A 19,302-nucleotide genomic window follows, 5' to 3' on the forward strand; every position below is an offset into this window, starting at 1 on the left:
TGGTAGTGAATTATTCAATGAGGCAGCTATTTTGTTCACCAGTTAAATTTCAAAATGATGCATAGTTCATTTTTACTTCATGTGAATGTAGCTATCTATGTATATTAGATCAGCAATAAACAAAGTACTTAGGAATGCAATAGGTAACTGTTTGGAAATAATCCATTACCAAATACTGCCAAGTTGAAGATTCTTACAAAAGCAAAAGATTACAGTCATTGACATCCAAAGCTAACCATTTAACAAAAGTCAGTAACAATTTTAAAGATTCAGCCAAGATATTGATACGTAATCAAGTAATAGGCGACAATCGAGATTAATTAGAACTACACGGTTTCCGTCACTTGAAATGTTTCATTCCCATCGTAAGTGAAGACCAAATTCTGACCCTCATACAATTTGTTCTTGAGGGTGAACTCATTCCAGCCAACTCCGAGGCGACATGTCTTCTTCGTCCTCAGAATGCCCATTCTGTAAGACTTTGAATCCATGATTAGTGTTACAATTGTTCCTTTCTTCCACTTTTTATATGTTTCAAACAAAAACCTGGGAAGAAACTAAATCCAAAACAAGAAGGAGTCAGAGTCGTTTATGCATAATACCACCTTAGTAAAGAGACTTAAAAACGCAACTAACCACTCCATGGTAGTGCTGATCGACATGTGACCTGTTAGGTCCAGATATGATTGTAGAAGGGGGGGGGGGGTTGAATACAATCAGTACCAAATCGTCGCGGAAGTGAATCTGATTGAATATGATTTGTTAATCAGATTTTAATTAATTAATATAACAATGTTTGAAGTCGTTATATAATTAAAATGGTTCAGTTTTAATGTCCACTAAAGTTCGTAGAATAAATTCGACAGGGTATATTCTAGATTTAGTGATTAAAACAACCGGGTTATCAAAGCACAGAAAACTGTGGATATAACGATCAAGCAAGTTACGAACAACTTGAAAGCTTTACAAATGCTTTGATTACAAAGTGAATGAACACTAAAAATGAAGGATGCAATGCCATATTTATAGGCAAAGCATTTGTACTTGTAAGACAATTGAAAGACAAGACAATTGCAAGTAGAAAAGACAATCTAGCAAGGGCAAGACAATTACAATTGCCTAGCAAGCCAAAAGCATGGAAGAAAGACAATTTTAAGGCTAGCAAGACAATACAGAGCTCGGTCAGACAATTTCCATTCGGTCAGACAATCTCAGATTGTCTTGCTGATCTTCATTCGGTCAGACAATCTTTGATTGTCTGGGAAGTCACAGAATGTCTTGCAGACAATTTATCTCGGTCAGACAATGCCTAATTGTCTTGGCAGATTGCATTCGGTCAGACAATATAAGATTGTCTTGGCAGAGCATTCTCGGGCAGACAATCTTGATTGTCTTGCTGAGAACCATTCGGTCAGACAATCTTAGATTGTCTTGGAAGCCACAGCCATTGTCTTCCAGACAATCATTCGGTCAGACAATCTTGATTGTCTTGACAGCTGAAATATTCGGTAAGACAATTTTGATTGTCTTGCTGAGCTTGAGTGGATGATTGATTGTAATTTGTAATTATATTTAAATAGAAAATTATCCACTTAATTAATTTAATCATATAAATTCATAAATTAAATTAATTCGAGATTGAATTAATTTAACAAATAAATTACATAATTAATTTAATTATTTGAGAAGTGAAATAATAATCTATTAAATATTAAATCACCCATTCTTCAGTAGAATTGCTTCCCGTCTTCTTTAAACATTAATAACTCCGTCTTGATCAGTCGAACGAACGAACCACCAACTCTGCTTGACTTCAAATATTCAATTTGAATAACTGATACACAGATGCACTGTCTGGTTCATCTGTATCTAGTTAACTCAAATATTCTTTGTCAAATAAACATTAAGAATTTGATTTGTTCGTCGAGTCTTCGTCTTGTAAGTACTTCTTCATTAACTGGAATCTTCTGATAAAATAAAGTATAGAAACTTTATGTCTTCTGAAATCCTGGACGTGCCACAAAAGATTATTTGTGCACTGAGGCTTGAACATATTAATGAACTTCTTTCAGTGGTGTGCAGCAGCATCCTGGAATTTATCTGACATATAATTCCCATAAATCATTTGACGTTATTCGTACGGATTCCGTTGACTTGCTATTTACTGAGCTTTCTTATCTGAATTGAGTTGTACCTCTTTAAATACAAATAGGCTGAACATATGCCTTTCAATCTCCCCCTATTTGTTTGTTAACATAACATGCAAATTTCCTAGAGGATAACTCAACTAACAGATAAGACAAAGATTTAAACAATGGAATGTAAATAGCAAAAGTTTATGGCTTGCATTGAACATTAAACCATATTCATAATAGATTACAAAAGGATGTTCCTTGAACATATCTAACAAAATATCCTAATCAATCTATTCACTCAGAACGAGTGACTTCTCCTTCCTCTGCATCTGAACAGTGAATGATTGGAGTAGAAGGCTCATTCTGAGTAGGCTCTTCAGCTGCAGTGGATTCTCCACGCTTCTTTCTTTCACGAGCCAATGAGAGATAATATTGAACCTCAATATCCACAGGGTCTTCGATGAAATCTGCTGGATGAGATTGGTTGATATACTTCATCTTCCTGAAGTATTGTTGAATATTTCTCCTTGTGCAGTAGTTCACAATCTCAGTATCAGCATCAGCTTTGGCCTTAGTAGCGAAGCCCTTGGTACGTAGAATTGTAGATACAAGAACCAACTGACTCACATCATACTTAAGAAGATGTTGGTGGTCCAGGTAGAAGGTTCCAAATTTTCTCTCGTGAATGAACTTGACACAGTAAGGCTTTCTGACAACTTGTGGACTGTTATGAATAGCACAATCCATAAGTTTGTCACGAAGGAGTTCATTCAGATTTGAACTGCGTCTGATCTTGTTACGAATCACCCAGATTTCAGTTAGAGATAGAAACTTGAATAAATCAATTGAAACCCTGAATGTTCCGTTTCTCTGAGTAGAAATAATGATCTCCCATTCATTGAGAAGATTCTTGACACCAATAGTTATATATTCTAACTCGAGAGCAAGAGCACGCATAAACATATCTTCATTAGGGTTAGCCTCTCTCAGGTCATAAATGAAGGATTTGAATTTACCATCATTGAAAGGTTCCCTTTGAGGTCCAGAGAGGATTTGCCTTGCAATATCCCAGCTTTCACCAACTTTTCTGGAGATATCCTCTCTCTTTTCCTTGCACTTAGCATCCCACAATTTCTGTTTCTCCAGCTTGACCAACTCATCAGTTGTCCTCTTTTCATCTACCAGTTTCTGTAGTTCCTGAAGCTTTGCTTTGCTAGCTTCATGTTGAGCTTTGAACATCTTGACCTTTTCCATGTGCTCAGGATCTACAGACTGATCTTCATTGAAAAGAAAGCCTTCCTCGAAACGACCTTCTTCCTCAGCTTCAAAATAAGCAGAGTCAAATGCATCATCATCATCAACATCCTCAGGAATGTTGTCATAATCCTGATTAGTGAAGATGTTCTCAGTTTCAGGCATTTTGCCTTTAGACTTGCTAGCTGCAGAAGAGTCCTTTTCACTTGCTCCTACTCCACCCTTATCACCCCTATCAGTATCACCACCCTTGTCACCACCATTGCCACCACCACCAACATTGCTGTCATCCTTATCTTTGTCATCCTTATCCTTCTCCCCCTTAGTTGAGGGATCCTCTGGAGTAGACTGAGATGTTGACGGATTGATCTTTAAGTGTTGAACAACTTGAGCCAAAGTTTGCTCCAAGTTGTCAAGCTTCGTCAAACAGAGCTCCTGAGTTGTATCAAATTTGTCCATCCTAGAGTGAATACCCTTGACATGAGCATCTAATTCCTGTTTGAGGGAAGAGAAAGAAGGATCACCAGCCTTTTCTTTTAGAGTCACCAACTCTCCACATTTGAATCTGGCATTCTCAGCATTTAACCTTGCAATCTCAGCTCTCAGAGCAGCCATTTGTTCCTGTAGCAGATCTGTGTTGGTGTGTGCACTCACCTCACGAACACTCAAAGATTTTTCACTATCCTCTCGTGCATGTGTTTCGCTCGGTGTTTGCCTGATTTCACTCGTGTTTGTCACACCGTCACCAGTACCTGTATATACAACCATAGTTCCCTGAGATGGAACTGTAGGAGGTGAAGAAACAAATTGTCCTCCGAATGCCTGTGAAGGCGGATGTACTTGCAGGTTGCCAAGTAGATCCTGATCCAAAAAGAAAGAGTGATCAGAAAGATTTTCATATAACATATTTTGAAATTCTGTGCTCTCTCTAAGTGAAGAATCAAAAGACACAGGTGCAGTGTTTACTAGCGTGAGTGCTAGTTGTGTGCTTGACTCTTTACAGGATACCGCGGTCGGACGGCCAATTTCAATAAATGCATTCTGTGGAGAGAATGAATCTAGAGACTGTATATTTACCATGTCAGTGTCCAAATCCTTTTGGGAGGAAATGGATGTGGCTGCAGTTGTCTCCGGTTCTGCCACCCTTTGCTTCTTATGAGACAGAGCTGCGGGTTCTCTCAGAATTGCACTCCCACTCCGTTTCCGGGCTACCTTTCGAACAACTGGTGTAGAAGTAGTGTTGTTTGAAGTGTTTGAAGAAGAATCAGTAGTTGAAGTGGAAACATCAGCTTGGATATGAACCTGGGTGTTGACAGGTTCAATGCTGGGAGTCTGGAAATCAAATCCAATATCACAATCAAAATCTGCAATATCAATATTAAAGGTATCAGTGAGATTAGAAAGTACCTGAGCTACCTGTAAATCTGTCCTGAAGTCCTATAGCTCTGGATTGACAGCAGAATCAGCAGGCAGTGGCTGAGAAGTTGATTGTGGTTGAGGAATGGTATGTGTATGTGTAGGTGAAGGTATTGGTTCAGATTGAGAGGGAAGAATGGAGGCTTGTTGGTCTGGAAAGAAGTTGTATTGTGGAGGGGATTGATGTTGAGATTGGTGAGGAGAATTGTAATCAGATTGGTGAGGTGATTGTTGTGGTGAATTGTAAGGAGGGTTGTAGGGAGAGTAATGTGAGGATTGGCTGGATGATTGATAGTCTTGGAGGAGTTGAAGTGGTTGATTGATACGTGGAGGTGATTGTTGTTGCGGTTGTTCTTGTTGTTGAGCTTGTTGTTGTTGTGATTGATATTGTTGCTGTTGTAGTGGTTCTGGAACTTGTACAGGCTGAAAAGGAACACTGAATTGTTCGAGCATGAATGGAGTCACTACCAGTGGTACATTATCATGCTTTTTCTTGTTGACCAGCCTAGTTTGGATCTTGGCACATGTCCTCTGAATAGGAACAACAGGAGAATCGATGTACAAGTGCCTATCATCAGCATTCATCTTATCATTCATAAACAACATCAGGAATCTGGGGTAGAAGCATTCAACTTTGTCATTCTTCTGAATTGATCTCTGTGAAACAGACCCCATCTTCCTGATAATCTCCCTCAGCAATATCTTCCCAAAATTGATTCGACGGTTGTAAGCTATGCTGAATCCAAAGATCTGCAGCATTGAAGATATATTTCCAAAATTCTTTCTATTTGTGGGAGCAAACACCTTGGCAAGGGTGTCAAAGAACACATCCCATTCAGCTTTCAGATTTCCCTTTGACATCTTCGGGAGAAAGATCTGACCTTGATAGTGAATATCCTGAAAGAACTGTCTCAATTCATCCTCAGAGGGATCTGGCTCAAAATTGTCCCTTGGAAGTCCTAAGATCCGGTTTACATCATCTACAGTGATTACAATCCTCTTCCGGTTAGGTAGATCCCCTATTATCTTGTAGTTTTCCAGGGTTGTAGAATTGACAGCATTTGAGTAGAAGTCAAAAAGAGGTTGCAGCTTAATCGGAATATCTGTTGTCATTGCTGTACTGACTAAACTCTGTCTCGAAAGAAATCTGACCCAAGTCCGGAATCTATCAGAACAGTCATCGGGATTAAGGCTGGCACAGTAGTTAGTCTCAGCAACCACGAATTCTCCGGCCATTTTTTAATAATTAAAAATTGAATTAAGCGAGAATTTTTTTCAAATTAAATGTGAATTCTCAAATGTCTCGCAAATTTCAACTTATAATTAAACTTGATTAATTAATTAATAATTCGAAATATTAAAATATTATCGAATTAAAAGTTAATTAACTTAAATGGCACTAAACAATTAAACTCCACAAGCTAGAATTCCAAACACGGCCTTACGTCCCAGATAATTTAGATTAGCCAAACGCAGCCTTAAGATTAAACACCTCAAATTCAAATTAACACAAGCCAAACAAGCCCTTAAATTAGAAAAGCCCCAAATCACTCCAAGAACCCTAAATCAACCACGGATACTTTCGATTTACGGATTCAACAGCCGAATACAGATATATGGTCCAGTAAGTCGATCAAACCCAGAATCAAATCAACCAAAACGATCGAGTTACTCAAGAACACACAAACCCAGTTTGATTTTGGCAGAGCTTCGACACGATTCAACGAAAGTCGAGTAACACAGCAAGCAACAAAGGCTTGAAACACGAAACCGAGCAAGTTTTTATCTCTAAAACTTGAAAAACGAGGTCGAAAGAGTGTGTGTATTGTGTGTATATGCGTGATGGAGAAGATGAAGGCAACGGGCAAGACAAACGAGATTGTCTTGCTCGAATTGTCTTGAGACAAATATATACAACCAGCAAGACAAACGTGAATTAAGTCTCGGTAAGACAATGTAAGATTGTCTTGCCGAGATTTATCTAGGCAGACAAGTCACGTGTCTGTAAGACAATTATAATTGTCTTACAGATACAAAAAGGCGAATAAAGGGATAGGCTCGGTAAGAAAAAATAATTGTCTTGCCGAGTTTTTGTTTGATTTAATAGAAATAAACTGAGAAACCGGTTCAGCAAGACAATGTGAGATTGTCTTGCCGAGCCAATCAGTAGACAATATAATTGTCTAAAAGAAAAACAAATAATAATAATAATAATATGATTTTTGATTAATTTAAAAGATAAAACTTTTTGCAATTAAAATCAAAAATCTACAATAAGAACAATACTATTAATTACACAAATTTTTTGTAAATTTCAACTTTAATTAAATATAAATACTTATGACTTTAACTCTAATTCAAAAAGATGAATTAACTTAAAATCAAATATTTATGCTTAATTAATTTTGAAAAATACAAAATAATTACAAATAATTATCTAAATGCTTAGGGAATAATACAGGGGAGTGTATGAGCACTTAGAAAATTACAGACTAAAATACAAACATGCATAATTACTCAGAATTTTATCAGATAATATACAGAAAATCACATAAAATCTAATAATATAGATATAATTATACAGAGAATTCACAAAAATATATAAAAACATATAATGCATATGAAAAATATATACAAGAGAACTATGTCATATTTAACATCCCTAACTCACAAACCAGCTTAGAGAAAGTGGATTCATCCAGTGGTTTAGTGAAGATGTCAGCAATTTGCTCAGTCGTGGGTACAAAATGTAACACCACTGTACCATTCATGACATGTTCTCGAATGAAATGATACCTGATATCAATGTGCTTGGTTCTTGAATGTTGAACCGGATTGTTGGAAATGGCTATGGCACTTGTATTATCACAAAATATAGGAATTTTGTTTACTACAACACCATAATCATTCAGTTGGTTCTTGATCCACAAGATCTGAGCACAGCAGCTACCAGCAGCTATATACTCAGCTTCAGCAGTAGAGGTAGACACTGAGTGCTGCTTCTTGCTATACCAGGAAACCAACCGACGTCCTAGAAATTGACAGCTTCCCGACGTACTCTTCCTATCAATCCTGCATCCTGCATAATCAGAATCTGTATAGCCGGTTAAGTCAAAACCAGTATTCTTAGGGTACCAAATACCTAAACCAGGTGTACCCTTAAGATATCTAAAGATTCTTTTGACGGCTATAAGATGTGATTCCTTAGGATCAGCTTGGAACCTAGCACACAAACATGTTGCAAACATGATATCTGGTCTACTTGCAGTAAGATAAAGTAGAGAGCCAATCATACCTCGATAGCTTGTGATATCAACTTTCTTACCAGATTTATCCTGGTCAAGCTTTGTGGCAGTGGCCATGGGTGTCTTTGCCGGTGAAGAGTCTTCTAGATTGAACTTTCGAAGAAGATCTCTGACATACTTGGATTGGCAAATGAATATTCCATCTTCCTTTTGGCTTACTTGAAGACCAAGGAAGTAAGACAGTTCACCCATCATACTCATCTCATAATTACTCTGCATTAACTTAGCAAATCTCTTGCACAAGTTATCGTTAGTAGAACCAAATATAATATCATCAACATATATTTGTACAAATATCATATCCTTATCATGCAATTTGTAAAAGAGAGTTTTGTCTATGACACCTCTAGTAAAATTGTTTTCAATTAAAAACTCAGAGAGAGTGTCATACCATGTCCTTGGTGACTGCTTGAGTCCATAGACAGCTTTGAATAGAAAGTATACAAAATCAGCAAACTCTGGATTTTCAAAGCCAGGGGGCTGTTCCAGATATACTTCTTCTTCTAGCTTTCCATTCAGAAATGCACTTTTCACATCCATTTGGTATACCTTGAAGTTGGAGTGTGCAGCAAATGCAAGAAATATTCTGATGGCTTCAAGACGAGCAACTGGAGCATAGGTTTCATCGTAATCAATTCCTTCTTCCTGAGAATAACCTTTTGCAACCAGTCTGGCTTTGTTTCTCACAACAATGCCATCACCATCTAACTTGTTACGGAAGACCCATCTAGCTCCAATTGTAGATTTTCCTTTTGGTCTTGGAACCAGGGCCCAGACTTCTTGTCTCTCAAATTGATTGAGTTCTTCTTGCATGGCAAGAACCCAATCAGGATCAGCAAGTGCTTCTTCTATTTTCTTTGGTTCTAGTTGAGATAGAAACCCAGAGAATAGACATTCATTTGTCGTAGCACTTCTAGTCCTTACACCAACATCAGGATCACCAATAATCAGATCAAAGGGATGATCTCTGCTCCAAATCCTTTCCCTTGGAAGTTGTGTCCTTGATGATTCAGCAGTATTATCATTAAGCTGAAATGTGTGACTAGTTGATCCATCAGCTCCCCCTGAGATGTTGCCAGGTTGACTTGATGATCCACCACTGGCATCAGTGGTATCTCCAGCATTATTGCCATTTCCTCCACCATTGCCTGGATCATTAACATTGTTGTCATCTCCTGTTGCAACCTCAGGTGGAATATCATCATCTGAATCAGAGTCTGGATAGTTGTCAAACTTCAGAGACTCAGATGAATCAGCAGATTGTATACTTGGAAGTTTAGTGTCATCAAATGTAACATTGACACTAACTTTCACTGACAGAGTATCAATTATAAAAACTCTATAAGCATTATTTGTATAACCAACAAAAATTGCTTCAGAAGCCTTTGGCTCAAACTTGTTCAAGTTCTCTTCACCATCCTTGAGAACAAAACACTTGGCTCCAAAGACATGAAGATGTTTGACATAAGGTTTCTTGTTGTTATACAAATGAAATGGAGTTTTCATATGATCCTTGTTGATCAAAGTTCTATTCTGGGTATAGCAGGCAGTAGACACAGCTTCAGCCCAAAAATACAGAGGAAGCTTTGCTTCAGCAATCATTGTCCTTGCAGCTTCAATCAGTGTACGATTCTTTCTTTCGACGACTCCATTCTGCTGAGGAGTCCTTGGTGCTGAATACTGCCTTCTAATTCCCTTTTCAGAGTAAAAGTTGATTAGAGTTTGATTTTTGAACTCAGTTCCATTGTCTGATCTTACAGCTTTTACAGGAACACCTTTTTCCAACTCAACCAACTTGATATGATCAATTACTGTCAGGGGAGTTTCATCCTTAGAAGCCAGGAAGTAAACCCAAGTAAATTTAGAGAAGTCATCCACAATGACTAAGGCATATCTTCCTCCATCAATAGATGCAACATTCACGGGGCCAAACAAATCCATATGCAACAAATGAAGTGGATCTGTAATGGTATTGATGGTTTTGCCTTTGTGAGATGCTCTCTTCGCTTTTCCTTTCTGACAAGCTTCACAAAGATCATCAGTTGAGAATTCCAGGGAAGGCAACCCTCTTACTAGATCTCTCTTGACTAGAGAGTTCATGGTTTTGAAGTTGAGGTGTGAGAGCTTCTTATGCCATAACCAACTATCTTCAGCTGACGCTTTGGCGTAGAAACAGTGAACTTCGTTTCCTGGTCCTGAAGACAAATCAGCTACGAATATATTGCCTTTCCTTATGCCACATAGTGAAGGACGCTTATCCTTGATATGTTTAATGATACATATCTCTTTTTCAAAATGAACATAATAACCTTTGTCACAGAATTGACTGACACTCAGGAGATTATGTTGAAGTCCTTCAACTATTGCAATATCTTCTATGATGATCCTTCCAATTTTGTACTTGCCATATCCCACAGTACGACCTTTGCTATTATCAGCAAAACTGACTGTAGGGCCAGCTCCTTCTCTTATGTCCTCTAGCAGGGATTTATTGCCAGTCATGTGCATTGACGCTCCACTGTCAAGCACCCAGGTAACACGAACAAATCCACTGGCACCCTGTAAAAGACAACTTGATTAGACAGTCTTTGGGACCCATACTTGATTGGGTCCGGCAGTCTTAAAGAACTGATTTCTATTAGGTAATACAACAAAGCCTCTTGGACTGATACTTGGTTCAGACTTGACTGAACTTACTTCCTTAACAACAGCCTTATAAACCTTAGTTTTAGGCTTTGGAACATAAGTCTCCTTCCTAACATGAGTAGGACTAGCAGTCTTTGATCTAGCATGCTTGTTGTTTGTGTGTTGTCTAGGTGATGTGTTTTCATTTTTAGCATGCAAATTTTTAAAATAAGCAGACATCAACTTGAAAGCACAAGTCATACAATTATCAACACTACAAGATTTATGACATGCATCAAAAGCAGGAACAACAGAAGTATCAGTCATAGTAGTAGGAACATCAATAGATTCTACTCTAACCTTGTTATCAGATTTAAAGTTTTCAGTAGCATGACACCTATTGTTCTTGTTCTTACTATTAACAAAATTATTGGGCTTGTTGAATTTAGTTCTCTCAGAGTTGACACCTAAACCAGCTTTAGGCAACCTAACATTGCCTTTCACTTTAATTGGTTTCAGGTTTGTCAGAATCTCATCTCTCATCTCATTACTCTCTTTCATTTTAAGGTCTTCCTGTTTTAGTTCATATCTAATGACAACAGGAGTCTCTAAAAGAGGTTCAGCTTCTGAGGTTTTAAACAAAGGTTTAAGGGAATCTTTCAAAACAAAAGGAATCCCTCTCTCTTCAGCACTCTTCTTAAAAGGAGTAATGTTACTAGCCTTACCTACAGATTTGTTATAGTCAAAGCCTATTCCAACAGTTCTCTTGATCTCTTGTTTATCATTAAGTTCTTTGACTATCAAGGAGGCATCCTTAAAGGCTTTGCATTTCACTTTCTCTTCGTCTAGCTGAAGTCTTAAAGCAATCTCACCTTTCTCTAGAACTTTGACTTTAGCACATTGTAATCCTAAGTCCATAGTCAATTGTTCTATTTTAGGTTTTAATACTTTCATCTCATTCATTTTATAAGCATGAATTTCTAAGACTAAAGTATCGATTTTAAGATTAGCAGCTTTCATCCTTTTAATAGCATCATCTCTTTCAAGTCCTAATTGCATAAACAGTTTAGGGCATGTAGGATCTACCTGAAAGCTTCCAGCAGGAGGAGGTGAAGATGATCCAGTAGTAGCCATGAAAGCAACATTCCCTAGCTGCTCCTCTTCATCACTATCTGTATCATCCCAGCTTTTGCCTTCTGCCAGATAAGACTTGCTTTTGAAACTTTGACTTCCAGAAGTACCATGATGCTTTCTAACCAGTGCATCATACTTCTGCTTCAGCTCATCATACGAATCTTTTCTTTTTCCTTGAACCTTGGGCTGTTTGCATTCAGTTGCAAAGTGTCCAGGTTCACCACAATTGAAGCATTTGAACTTGCTTCTGTCCACCATCCCAGTCTTGTATCCTCCTTTGCTTGTAGAAGATGAATAGCCTCCCTTCTGAAACTTACTAACAGTAGGTTTGTATTTATAGGAAGGGTTCTTCCGGAATCTCATGTTTCCAAACTTCTTGGCAAACAGTGATAGAGATTGATCTTCTATCTGTTCAAGCTCTTCCATTGTATAGAACTCTTCGTCACCACTGGTAGAAGCAGTCTGACCCATCTCAGGTACAACAAATTCCTGAGTAGTCTCAGAAGGAACAACAACATCCTTCTTCTTTTCTTCCAGTACAGGTGACTCAACAACTAGAGCTCTCGAATGGTTCTGTGTTTTACCCCAGCCATATCTCTGTTTACTCTGAACTTGCTCCAGTTCATAAGTTTTCAAAACTCCGTAGAGTCTTTCCAGAGAAATCTCATTTAGATCTCTGCTTTCCCTGATGGTAGTGATTCTGTGTTCCAGATGTTCAGGAAGGGTTAAGAGAAACTTCATGTTGACCTCTTTCTTGTCGTAGAATTTCCCATTCAGATTTAAATTATTTATCAAATTATTAAGTCTGATAAATACTTCTGAAATCCCTTCACCGGGATGGGAACCAAACTGTTCATACTGAGCCATCAGTATCTCTTTCTTGTTTTCCCTAACTTCCTCTGAGCCTTCATTGATAATCTCTAATGTATCCCAGATTTGCTTGGCGTTCGTACAATTTACAACAGCATTGTACATCACTGGATTTAGAGATTCAACCAAGATTAGTTGAAGAGCATCATCTAAGTTCATCTGATCACTCTCTTCATCTGTGTACTCAGAAAGTTCTTTCGGAATTACCTGATGAGGTATCAACACACCATCCTCTTCGTGTGCTAATATGACCTTCATCGGAGTAGTAACACCCTTGTCTAAAATCCCAATGTATTTTCTGTTCGCAGTGCGGAGGAATAGGAACATGTGCCTCTTCCATAGGCCAAAGTGTTCCTGGCTGAACGGTGGGATTTTGATGCTACTGATCTTTTGTGTACTCATGTTTAAGGATTTGAAGTGAATAGTAATTGGAGAGATTTAGATTTTTGAAAGAAAAATATTTTTAATCAAAATTAATTTTTGGAATAAAATTAATTCGAATAAAAAATATTTGGACGTTACAGAGTGTGTATAGGATCTAATACGGAAAAATGGTATCAACCGCTCTGATGCCAATTGTTAGGTCCAGATATGATTGTAGAAGAGGTGGGGGGGGGGGTTGAATACAATCAGTACCAAATCGTCGCGGAAGTGAATCTGATTGAATATGATTTGTTAATCAGATTTTAATTAATTAATATAACAATGTTTGAAGTCGTTATATAATTAAAATGGTTCAGTTTTAATGTCCACTAAAGTTCGTAGAATAAATTCGACAGGTTATATTCTAGATTTAGTGATTAAAACAACCGGGTTATCAAAGCACAGAAAACTGTGGATATAACGATCAAGCAAGTTACGAACAACTTGAAAGCTTTACAAATGCTTTGATTACAAAGTGAATGAACACTAAAAATGAAGGATGCAATGCCATATTTATAGGCAAAGCATTTGTACTTGTAAGACAATTGAAAGACAAGACAATTGCAAGTAGAAAAGACAATCTAGCAAGGGCAAGACAATTACAATTGCCTAGCAAGCCAAAAGCATGGCAGAAAGACAATTTTAAGGCTAGCAAGACAATACAGAGCTCGGTCAGACAATTTCCATTCGGTCAGACAATCTCAGATTGTCTTGCTGATCTTCATTCGGTCAGACAATCTTTGATTGTCTGGGAAGTCACAGAATGTCTTGCAGACAATTTATCTCGGTCAGACAATGCCTAATTGTCTTGGCAGATTGCATTCGGTCAGACAATATAAGATTGTCTTGGCAGAGCATTCTCGGGCAGACAATCTTGATTGTCTTGCTGAGAACCATTCGGTCAGACAATCTTAGATTGTCTTGGAAGCCACAGCCATTGTCTTCCAGACAATCATTCGGTCAGACAATCTTGATTGTCTTGACAGCTGAAATATTCGGTAAGACAATTTTGATTGTCTTGCTGAGCTTGAGTGGATGATTGATTGTAATTTGTAGATTATATTTAAATAGAAAATTATCCACTTAATTAATTTAATCATATAAATTCATAAATTAAATTAATTCGAGATTGAATTAATTTAACAAATAAATTACATAATTAATTTAATTATTTGAGAAGTGAAATAATAATCTATTAAATATTAAATCACCCATTCTTCAGTAGAATTGCTTCCCGTCTTCTTTAAACATTAATAACTCCGTCTTGATCAGTCGAACGAACGAACCACCAACTCTGCTTGACTTCAAATATTCAATTTGAATAACTGATACACAGATGCACTGTCTGGTTCATCTGTATCTAGTTAACTCAAATATTCTTTGTCAAATAAACATTAAGAATTTGATTTGTTCGTCGAGTCTTCGTCTTGTAAGTACTTCTTCATTAACTGGAATCTTCTGATAAAATAAAGTATAGAAACTTTATGTCTTCTGAAATCCTGGACGTGCCACAAAAGATTATTTGTGCACTGAGGCTTGAACATATTAATGAACTTCTTTCAGTGGTGTGCAGCAGCATCCTGGAATTTATCTGACATATAATTCCCATAAATCATTTGACGTTATTCGTACGGATTCCGTTGACTTGCTATTTACTGAGCTTTCTTATCTGAATTGAGTTGTACCTCTTTAAATACAAATAGGCTGAACATATGCCTTTCATGACCTCAAGAGCTTGATAGTGAAACTAATATTATCTGCAGAGGTCTGACCATGTTGCTCTGTTTCGTCTGCTATTACTGCAACAACAAATCACATAAATTTAATTACTTTACAATCTAGCAGATTCAATTTAATTTTTTCTTAAATTCACCAATACCAGAGGTAGCTTCATTTGCTAAATTGTTTCCCATTGTGTGCCCGCCCACCACATCTGCTACGAGTGGAAATTTATAGTATTTGAATCAATTACGTATTATGTTTCAGAAGACTTAAACCCATATGAACAAGAGTATTACAAATTCGCTAATACAGTTTATAGTATTTGTTTCTGATCAATACCAGAGTACAGTCCAGATGTTGAGATTGCATAAGTTGTTTGTTCACGTCCCACCTCTGCTACTCCTGCATATTTATAATATTTGCTTCAGTTTCCGATCACATGTCATAATAAAATCCAAACAGTTTATAACTTTTTTGCGTTAGAAATACCAGAGCTTTGTCCAGATGTTAAATTGTTTCGAGTTGTGTGTTCAACTCCCACAGCTGCTATTCCTGCAATTTTGAAGATATTTGCTACAAGTTTGGTTTGTAAGAACATTTGAAGAGATAATATAAGAGAAGGTGAGCATACCTATTTCCGAGTCGCTGTCTGATATCACATAAAGATCTGCAGTCATATAATCTACCACAGAACTTAAAATCAACTTTAATGGCAAGTCGTTAAATATTTCCAGACCATGTTCATCAAAGATCGTTGCATAGAAGACTGAATTGCCAATGTATTCGAAGAAAACTGTACTATCCGCCCGAATAGTGTACTTGGCCATCAAATCCTTAATACCATACAGTAATTTAGATGTCTTGGACAAGTAACAGCTGTACACCATGCCATCAGGTGTATAAATTGTACCAGAGTCCTTAAAACCAGACCCGTACTTCTCAGCAAATACAGTTGGAATGTCCTAATTCGCGTTATACAGTTGATATTATAAGATGCCCAATAAATACTATATATAATAATCAAACATAGAAACTATATTATTTGAGTGTTTACCACTTCTCCAGTGAGCAAATTCATCCAGTGCAAAACTTTGAACCATTTCAGATAACCCTTCCCTTCCTCCGCCCCTATTCATTTACAGAGTAAATGTCACATCTATTTTGACACATTACAGTATGAAGATAAAGTTTTTATATACAGTGAAAAGAAAAACATTAAGAAGTAGACATAGTGAGGGCAAACATACCGTGTTTGTAAGTATTCATCGCCTGATCTTTGTGGAACACAGCTAGCTTGAACCTTTGACAGGAGAATGTACATATGAAGACACATCTGTCGCCCACAGCCAACTTACATGCTTTTGTTAACTCATTCCATTCACTGTCAAATAAAATTTCATCTTCAGTCCACTTCAAATGAATTCTCCATGTGATTTTCTGAAATCCCAGATGAAACCATTTCATTTCGGGATCCAAACCAACGTCCAATGCTTCGTCCTTTGGCAGAACCTATACAAGCAATCCAGAGTAAGCATACATTGCAGATATAGAAATTATATTAAAGTTCTCATGGAGTTTAAATATACCTTGATCCATCTCTTGCGCTCCAAATGTTTGTCAGTGATGACAAAGTCAAATTCCCTTTCAAACTCACATGCAGAGCTATAGGAGTAAGCTGATCTAATTTTATCTTTGTCTAATTCACTCTGATGAAACACCGGATCCCTATCAACGCCTCTCATGATTCGACGTGAGTACTCGATTTCAACAGCATACTCACTAAAGATCTCAACTTTAAATTCAGTACCACCAATATACTCAAGTGAAAACGAATAGCAAGGATTCACATCAAAGTACTCCATTAAACTCTCGATTCCTTCAATTGTTTCAGAGTCACTAACGTAACGACCAAGCCATGTCTTATTAAAAGGTAAATGCAGGCCAACAATATTCGAGTTCAGTGAAGCAAAAAAGGCAGCAAATGCAGAGGGAATTTTCTGTTAAACATTGATACAGAACACATGATAAATCTATCTATATTATGTATTCTCTTGAAAGGCAGTACAACATATAATTTAGAGAGATATAGAGAGATATATCATACCAGAACACCATTCTGATTTCTTCCTTCCACAAGACGGCAAAGGAACACCTTTTCATCCTTTGATTTGGTCAATGGAATAGAGGCTGTAAACAATAATACATCAATGGCATTCCGAGTAGATAGCATCAATGTACAAAGAATATGGACTGAAAAGAGCTCTCACCTTTCTTACTCGGAATAGACATCCTGTGAAATCAAAGGCAAGTGCAATCAGTTGTGGTAAACATGCATAATAGTTAAGGCTACAAAGTCGAGATTTCATACCTTGATCAGTTGTTGTTGAAGGTCGAGTTTAGGGTTTTGACAGCTTTGGGAAATCACTTTTTTCTCTCTTGCAAGAACAGTGGAAGCACCAAGAAGACGTTTCAGCTGCTTAGTAATATATATGTTTCATTACAGAGTCAAAAAAGTCAAGTTTGTGGTGTAATTGTAAACTAAATGATAATTAAGCCCGCATCAGTTCAAATGTGTTTGCATAGACAAATTAATATGTGATTCCGACATCAAGTAATATTATTTGCAATTAGAATATTAATTGAAGCTACATTTCATTTTACAACTTAAACACACTCTTATCTTAATTCTTCTCTATTTATAAAACAATAACTTTTCTATAATACTCCCTCTGGTCCTTTATATAAGGCACCTTGACTTTTTACATACAATTTGAATTTTGTAAATGGAAACGAAGGAGAATACGATAATTGCTTACTTCTCTTCTATACGTTGTTTGCTATATTATAAGTACAAACGTATAGATCACCAAAAATGTTGTGTACACTTAAATAAAAAAAAAAAATCCCTATTAATGTGTTAACTTCATATATGTATTTTAGAAAAAATTATCTTATTTTAAGTTCTAATTTAAATTAATAATATATACTTTACATATTATATATTATTTCTAAAATGATAAAAAAATTATTAGGTAATTATTATTGTTGTCATATCAATATAAGTTTTTTTCTAACTCTTTCATAAAAGTAATAATAGTTGATTCAAAAATCATACGAATCCTAACTTGACAATTTGAGAAGAATAGCATATTCTTATGAAAGATACCATATGGACTAACCTCATAAAATTAAGGAACACTATCCGCCGTGCGAATATGTTGTGTCCGAATTCTTTAAATCTGAAACGGAGTAGAATATTGTACTTTTTTTTTCTCACAAATTTTATTTTAACACTTACTCTTAAGTATTTTGACTCGGTTGTAAAAAAAATTATTGTTTTGAAAATTTTTTCCCTGAATACAAAATTTGATTATATATTATTAATCAGAAAAAGAAAATTCTGATTTTTTTTTTGGACTTTCCGCTCAATACACTTAAAATTGGGTGTCAAAAATCTTCTTCTTAATTACAAACGTTGTTTGCTGTATTATAAGTACAAACGTATAGATCACAAAAAATGTTGTGTAGACTTAAATTAAAAAAAATACCTATTGATGTGTTAACTTCATATCTGTATTTTAGAAAAAATTATCTTCTTTTAAGTTCTAATTTAGAGTAATAATATACTTTAAATATTATATATTATTTCTAAAATGATAAAAAAATTATTAGGTCATTATTATTGTTGTCATATGAATATATGTTTTTTTCTAACTCTTTCATAAAAGTAATGAAAGTTGATTAAAAAATCATATGAATCCTAACCTGAGAATTTGAGAAGAATAGCATATTCTTATGAGAGATACCATATGGACTAACTGCATAAAATTAAGGAACACTATCCTCCGTGCTAATATGTTGTGTCCGGATTCTTTAAATTTGAAACGGAGTAGAATATTGTACTTTTTTTTCCTAAAAAATTTTATTTTAATACTTACTCTTAAGTATTTTGACTTGGTTGTAAAAATAATTATTGTTTCGATTTTTTTTTCCTAGAATACAAAATTTGATTATATATTATTAATCAGAAAAAGAAAATTCTTAATTGTAATTCTTTTAACTTTCCGGTGAATATACTTAAAATTGTGTGTCAAAAATCTTCTTCTTAAGTTGCTAAAACTTTATTTAATGATAGGTTAATTAAATTTAAAAAAATCTGTTGCTCTCTTGACTTTTTTTAATTTTTAAATACTAAAATTTCCCTTCCGTCCCACCAGGTTGTTTACGTTCACTGTTTGCACGCATTTTCAGATTCTTGCAAAAGATAGTTCAATAATATTTCTCTAAATTATTGTTGTTCTAAATAAAAGTTTAGACATCAAACTTATGTTTTTAAAAAAAAATCCTTTCTGAATAAAAGTATAGACATCAATCTTTTTTTCAACATTTTTTTTAAATTTATATATAAAATGTAAGTA

General features: G+C 35.9%; 2 protein-coding genes and 1 long non-coding RNA gene across 4 annotated transcripts in view; 1 reads left to right on the top strand and 2 right to left on the bottom strand.

Annotated features, from left to right (window-relative positions):
- Window positions 1-19,302, top strand: part of LOC108219457 (tRNA-specific adenosine deaminase TAD1) — a 47,045-nt gene that overhangs the window by 18,473 nt on the left and 9,270 nt on the right. The gene's annotated exons all lie outside the window — the stretch shown is intronic.
- LOC135152237 (uncharacterized) lies at window positions 194-5,918 on the bottom strand. Its single transcript, XM_064092086.1, has 4 exons — window positions 5,713-5,918; window positions 4,467-4,818; window positions 3,863-4,250; window positions 194-231 (listed from the first exon to the last, which is right to left on the bottom strand). Exons 1-4 carry the CDS (start codon window positions 5,916-5,918, stop codon window positions 194-196), a joined length of 984 nt encoding a protein of 327 aa, XP_063948156.1.
- Window positions 16,772-17,322, bottom strand: LOC135152083 (uncharacterized). The gene is made up of 4 exons (XR_010291255.1): window positions 17,253-17,322; window positions 17,152-17,174; window positions 16,989-17,071; window positions 16,772-16,881 (listed from the first exon to the last, which is right to left on the bottom strand). It is a non-coding gene; the product is annotated as an uncharacterized LOC135152083 (long non-coding RNA).

The sequence above is a fragment of the Daucus carota genome, chromosome 4, assembly GCF_001625215.2.
Source record: "Daucus carota subsp. sativus chromosome 4, DH1 v3.0, whole genome shotgun sequence".
Taxonomy (NCBI): Eukaryota; Viridiplantae; Streptophyta; class Magnoliopsida; order Apiales; family Apiaceae; genus Daucus; species Daucus carota.

Excerpts from the sequence above, each read along its gene's own strand:
- LOC135152237 (XM_064092086.1), bottom strand. The coding sequence starts at position 5,918 with ATGACAACAGATATTCCGATTAAGCTGCAACCTCTTTTTGACTTCTAC. Across the intron at positions 4,819-5,712 it reads TCTGAGGATGAATTGAGACA|GACAGATTTACAGGTAGCTC; the intron begins GTTCTTTCAGGA and ends ATAGGACTTCAG. Across the intron at positions 4,251-4,466 it reads AGGATTTGGACACTGACATG|GATCTACTTGGCAACCTGCA; the intron begins GTAAATATACAG and ends TTTTTGGATCAG.